The following is a 6,356-nucleotide window of genomic DNA, read 5'->3' on the forward strand; positions in this document are numbered from 1 at the left end:
GCAATGGGGAAAAGCAGAGGTTAGGTAAGCCAGCTGGAGAATGTGAGGGAGTCTGACCAGCCCCTCGCTCTCCCTGTAGACTTTGAGAAGCCTGAGGGCCCTCGGCCTGCCAACAGCAGCTCCCCTGGATCACCAGTGGCGTCTAGCCCCAGCAGACTGAGCCCTACTCCAGATGGGCCTCCTCCCCTGGCTCAGCCCCCACTGATCCTGCAGCCCTTGGCCTCCCCACTGCAGGTGGGTGTACCACCCATGACTCTGCCCATCATCCTCAACCCTGCTCTCATTGAGGCCACTTCACCAGTGCCCCTCCTGGCTACACCCCGCCCCACAGACCCCATGCCCACCTCTGAGGTCAACTAAGGCAGGCTCCTCAGAGATCAGGACCAGTACTTCCTATCAGGCTGTCCTCGGCCACCCTCCCACCTGTCCCAAGGGCCACAAACTTCTCAGGCCCAGCCTGAGCTGCTGTCGCTGCTACTTGGATGGGGACCTGAAAAAGAATTTTTATAGCCCCTCCTGGAATCCACAATCAGGCTGAGGAACCTTTTTCCTTTGCTCTCCATTCCTGGGGTTCTAACCTGAGAGTGCACTCAGGTATTGCCTGCAGCCTGGCAGCCCTGGGGAGGCATCTCTATGCCAGCCTGCAGTGCCTGCCCTCCTGCCCCTCCTGCCCTGTGGTCAGGCATTGATAGCCAAGCCAACCATTCTGCACTTTGTGTCCTTCTCCCATCTCCATTCCCATCAGCCCTGGGCCACCTCCTCCAGTTCTTCCTCTTTTATTAATTAGTTGGTCGGTTTGGAGAGTTGATTGGCACCATGGAGGGTTGGCAGGTGGGGCTGGACAGAGGGACTGCTACCCACAGGAGCATGTACATATGGAAAAACAGGACAACAATGGACTTTTTATGATGTAATAAATGTCTTAGTACCAATGTCATTGCTTTTCCCTCTGGTTTCCTTCTTGAACTTATGGGCACCATGTTATTGGGATACCCAGGGCTTGGACCTTGCATGAACAGAAGTGAGGCTGGCCTACCAACAGTCTGGCCCACATGGCCCCAGGCTACCAGCCATCCAGGCGCCAGTCAGGATTCCTTCCCCAGTGTTGCTGCCCTACAACCATCACCACCACCACTACAACAGCAGTGCGCCCTTGTTACCAGGGATATTCAAGGGTTTGGGCACTTGTCCTCTTCCCTAACTGCTCCAAGGTTGACACCTGAGACAGCCTAGACTGGGGTCAAAAGGAAAGTGAACCAGAGCTGAGCTGTAGTTCTTCAGAAGTCTTCCCTCAGATGTGCCTCGTGGTCCAGGAGCACAAAGGGGAGTCCGTGGGGCTTAGGAAGGATGCCATCTTGTCCACAGCTGTGATCGTGTGTTTCTGGGCACAGGGCATTCATTTTGGCCCCAGACTGAGGAGGGACAGTTTTGTCCATCCATCTCAGTTACTGAAGCATGATTGGAGAACCCCTCCCATTCTTCCCCTTTGTTTTATGGTAAGATAAGTGGGAGTGTGTTGGGGGCAGGCAGAGTGGCTCCTACAGGGCTGAGGGTGGGATGTAGAATGCTATGTATTGAGCTTTTCCGGATGAAGCATCTACCTCGTTTTGGCTTCTTCCTCCAAAGTGGTCCCTTCGCCTCTGCGGGGAGACAAGGGAGTGGTACTACCTGTTGTACTACCGGCTGGCCTCCCCCATGGGGAGTTATGGGCACTCACCCTCTTCATTTGGGACCAGCTGGCTATATGATCATTCAGGACCTCGGGCTTCCCTTTGCTCAGTACCACCACCTGGATGTTGCTGGGAGTCTAAACCTCAGGAAGTACCTTCCTCACGTATAGAAAAGGGCACCTTGGAAATGGGAAGAGCTTGATGTGGAAAAATACATGCAACGTCGTGAAGTTCCTACACTAGTTTTTCCCCTCTTCCTTCATTCTCCCCAGGTAGTCCAGACCATGCCTGGTTTCCACACTAACCAGAAGCCTTGCCTGACCCTATCCCTAGGAAAATTAGGAGAATGGCTACACCCCTGATCTGCACTTTTTCTGTATGAATGCAGACAGGCCTGGATCTTCAGTCAGGTGGACACTAGGGCCCTCTGCTTCAGCTATGAGCTATGATGTCTCTGTTCTCCCATTTGAGCTCCACAAGCACTGCCTTTAAATATTTATTTGAGAGAGGGAGAAAGAGAGAATCCCAAGCAGGCTCTACACTGCCAGTGCAGAGCCCAGTGTTGGGGTTTGAACATACCAACAGTGAGATCATGACCTGAGCCGAAGTTGGACGTTTAACCAACAGAACCACCCAAGCACCCCTCAGGTATTTGCTTTTGTTCTGGGTTCACTGCTTGAGAGACAGGTGGCCATGAGTAAGTAAAAACCACTCAGCCCCTGAGCTTCAGTTGAAGAAAAAGAATTTTATTTAGTTCAAGTATACCTCCTTTCGATACTCCTCGCTCAGCTTCGGAGACACTAGTTTTTCTTGGTTCTCCTCTGCCTCACTGGCCATACCTCTTAAGTTTCCTTTGCTGGTGGCTCCTCAGTCCTAATCATTAGAATGCCCCAGGGCCTGGCCCTTGTTCCTCAAATTCTGTCTCCACACTCACTTGCTAGGTGATACTGTCCACTGTCAAGACTAAATACCATCCATTACACTGACTTTTTGTCCAACTCCCCCTCATCATCTCCACTTGCATGCCTCAGGCTCTCAAAGGAAAAATTTTGATCACCCCCTACAAACCCACTCCTCCCCCAGTGTGCCCCATGTCACTAAAGGACAACTTCATTCTTCCAGGTTCTCAGCCAAACCACTCCCATCCTACATCTGACTCCTCAAGCAAATCTTGTTGCTTCTGTCATTCAAATTTATCTAGAATGTGCCTACTTCTCGCCATCCTCACCCATTTTCACCCAAGTCTAAGCCACCATCTGTTGGACCACTGGTCTCCCTCCTTTATTCCAGTCCTGTACTCTCTACTCTCCACACAGCAGGCAAGTGTATCTTTTTAAAACATGTCATATCATTTTCACTTCATTGCTCAAAACCCTCCAGGGGCGCCTGGGTGACTCGGTTGGTTGCGCGGCTGACTTGGGCTCAGGTTCATGATCTCACAGCTCATGAGTTCAAGGGCCAGGTTGGGCTCTGTGCTGACAGCTCGGGGCCTGGAGCCTGCTTCGGATTCTGTGTCTCCCTCTCTCTCTGCCCTTCCCCGCCCCCCCCCCCTTCTCTCTCTCTCTCTCTCTGTCTCAAAAATAAACATTAAAGAAAAAAAACCTCCAAAGGCTTTACATCTCATCAGAATAGAGTCCAAAGTTCTTATTTTATCCCACCTACCTAAGCTTCTTGCTCTTTCTCAAACATACCAAACACATTTGTGTTGAAACTGGTCCCTCCACCTGGAAAGCTTTTCCCCCAAATGTCCACATCACTTCCTTCCTCACTTTTCTCAAGTCATAGTTCAAATGTTACCTCATCAGACAAGTCTTCCCTCATTGCTACAAAGAAAACCCTTGTTATTATCTCCTTGCCTACTTTATTTTTCTACTAGCACTTATCACCAACTGATATAACCCATTTGATTTTTATCTACAAACGAAGACCTTATTTTCTAGAGTAGGCCCTCACTATTTATTAGTGAATGAATGGAGTGAATTCATGGTGCCTCTGCTTTGGGGCCAGGTATAGTGATAGGGCTAGGTACAGAAACAGATAATCATTAGGCTGGAAATTAGTGGAATAAACAAGAGGTTTCTTAATCCCAGATAGATGAGGCTATAGTAACTGACAAACTACTTTGAATCAGTGAAAATCTCCAGACAAAATAGTGGGAATTGGAGTTGACTGATAGATAAGTGGGGGTTCATTATACTATTCTCTCCACTGTTTATATGTTTGAAATTTTCTATAATAGTTTTGCTTTAAAAATCTTCTGATAGGTGCAACTGGGTGGCTCAGTCGATTGAGCGTCCAACTTTGGCTCAGGTCATGATCTCACAGTTTGTGGGTTCGAGCCCCGCCTCAGGCTCTGTGCTGACTGTTTGCTCAGAGCCTGGAGCCTGCTTCAGATTCTGTGTCTGCTTCTCTCTCTGCCCCTCCCCCGCTCACACTTTGTCTCACTCTGTTTCTTAAAAATAAATAAATGTAAAAAATTTTTTTTAATCTTCTGATAAATTACAACTCAGAATCTTATAACTAAAATAGCTCAACCTTGGGGTGCCTGGCTTAGTCAGTGGAGCCTGTGACTCTTGATCTCGGGGTCGTGAGTTCAAGCCCCATGTTGAGTGGAGAGATTACTTAAAAATAAAATAGCTCAATTTGTATGGGCTTTTTTAGAGGCAGTCATGGAGACTGGAAGAATTGATGCCAATTTCAGCTGGTAGTTTATGAGCACTTTGAAAGGACAGTTGTGATCATTGCAACAAGCACAGGCTCACTAAGTTGGAGTTTATCAAACCAACCTCATTCCATTTTAATGTAAGGGTTATGGATCTGACTTACCAGGGGAATGTAGTAGGCAATATCCCTGGATGTCAGCAAAATTTTCAGTGGTATCTTATGATATTGACTTGAGAGGCTCACAGTGGAAAGGCCTGCTTTGTTTTATATCAGTTTAGGGAAGAGCTTCATCCTAGAATTAGTAGACTGGGTATATTCATTTCTAGCTATTGTGTTTGGTTGTTACTTCACCTCTCTGAGCCTTAATTTCTTCATCGGTAAAGGTAATATTTATCTCCAAGGGCTGTTGGGAGGAAGAATAAGAACTTATACTAATAGTACCTTAACACACTACCTGACACATTCCATTTGCAGGGAAGATGAAGAGGAGGGGGAAGTAACAGGAAATAGCCCACATCAAGGGCCATAACAGTCTGCCTTTTATGCAGACCCATGCAGGCCTGTAATTCCATTACCAAGGTCAGAGGCAAGTTGCAGGGGAACTCTGAAACAAAAGTCTGTGTCCAGGGCATCTGGGTGGCTCAGTCGGTTGAGCATCCGACTTTGACCCAGGTCATGATCTCACGTTTGTGGAGTTGGAGCAGAGCATCAGCTTGCTTCTATCAGCGCTGGGCCTGCTTCGGATCCTCTGCCCCCCTCTCTCTCTCTCTGCTCCTCCCCCACTCACACTCTCTCTCAAAAATAAATAAACATAAAAAAAAAAAATCAGTGTTCTACCATGAGCCTAAGGTCATGAGCCTAAGGGAGGACTACTCCAGGAATGGAGATTGCTCATGGACCCCCTAAAGGGAAACTCTACCAGTCACAGATCTTCAGCCTCAGAGTCCCTACTTTAGGTAATCCTGTACTGATCTTGCTGCCACTGAAAGTGTTCAAACACAGTTGGGAGCTATATAAAAGGAAATTTCCTACATTGGAGGAAGTTTGAACTATTAGGATTTTGGATGCCATTTCAAAAAACTTTTTTTTCTTTCTTTTTTGGGGGCGGAGGGGCAGAGGGAGAGAGAGAATGTTAGGCAGCCTCCATGCCCAGCGCAGAGCCCAACCGTGGGGCTGGATCTCACTACCGTGAGATCATGAGGCGAAATCAAGAGTCCCTTCGCTTAACCGCCTGAGCCACCCAGACGCCCCTGGATGCCTTTTCAATTCTAATATTACAAATCTCCGTGATGGATGAGCAAGACCTGAGTCTCCCAGATAAACACCTCTTTTTCTTCATTCTGCCCAGAACTCTGGAGCTCAGATCTGAAAATCTGGCCCTCTGTGACCCGGGCATTTATAGAATAAGATTTAGGTTCAGATGGTCTCTTCCAGGGGGGGAGGCTGAGTAAGAGAGACTGAGCAAGAAAAAGGATTATGGAGTCTCCTTGAGGCTTCACAAGGACCGCCAGATGGCGCCCCGGGACCGACTGCAAGATCAATTTCCTTTTCCCCTAACTCTTCCCGTCAGTGGGGCCCCGCTCCGGGCGGACCGGAGGGCTGGGGCCCGCCAGCTTCCCCCTGGGGTTCCCCGGCTTCAGAGGTGACCAAGCATTAGGTCCAGCAGATAAACCAAGTAGCAGCGGGGACTGTCAACCGTCTGGGACAGGCAGGGTGGGTGAGGAGACCGGAGCCAGGGCCCTTGGCCGGAGGATGCTTCTTGGTCAGAGAATCCAGCCTCAGGCAGGTCCCCAAGCCAGAGCTCGCGCTTTAGCTGACAGTCAACCTCGCTCCAGGCTCCCGGGGCGCAGCTAATAGTTCCCCTCTAAGGGGCGCGCCTGAGTCGCTCATGATTGGCTGCACGAGTCCGGAGTTAAACTTTCAGCCAATGAAAAAGGGCACGGGGCGTGACGCACGGGAACGTCACGGGAATTCCCCCCTCCCGGGGGTGGAAAAGGGGCTTTCCCGGTTGGAGCCTCAGTG

At 49.4% G+C, this 6,356-nt stretch overlaps 1 protein-coding gene across 12 annotated transcripts in view; it reads left to right on the plus strand.

Annotated features, from left to right (window-relative positions):
- GBF1 (golgi brefeldin A resistant guanine nucleotide exchange factor 1) overlaps positions 1–937 on the plus strand; it is a 119,327-nt gene extending 118,390 nt beyond the window's left edge. For all 12 annotated transcript variants that reach the window (XM_007080209.3, XM_007080208.3, XM_007080211.3 and 9 more), the window contains one exon: positions 80–937. In XM_007080209.3, the coding sequence (XP_007080271.1) occupies positions 80–360 (281 nt within the window). In that variant the 3' untranslated portion in view covers positions 361–937. The remainder of the gene's footprint in view (positions 1–79) is intronic.
- Positions 938–6,356: the final 5,419 nt, after the last annotated feature.

The sequence above is a fragment of the Panthera tigris genome, chromosome D2 (assembly GCF_018350195.1).
Source record: "Panthera tigris isolate Pti1 chromosome D2, P.tigris_Pti1_mat1.1, whole genome shotgun sequence".
Classification (NCBI taxonomy): domain Eukaryota; kingdom Metazoa; phylum Chordata; class Mammalia; order Carnivora; family Felidae; genus Panthera; species Panthera tigris.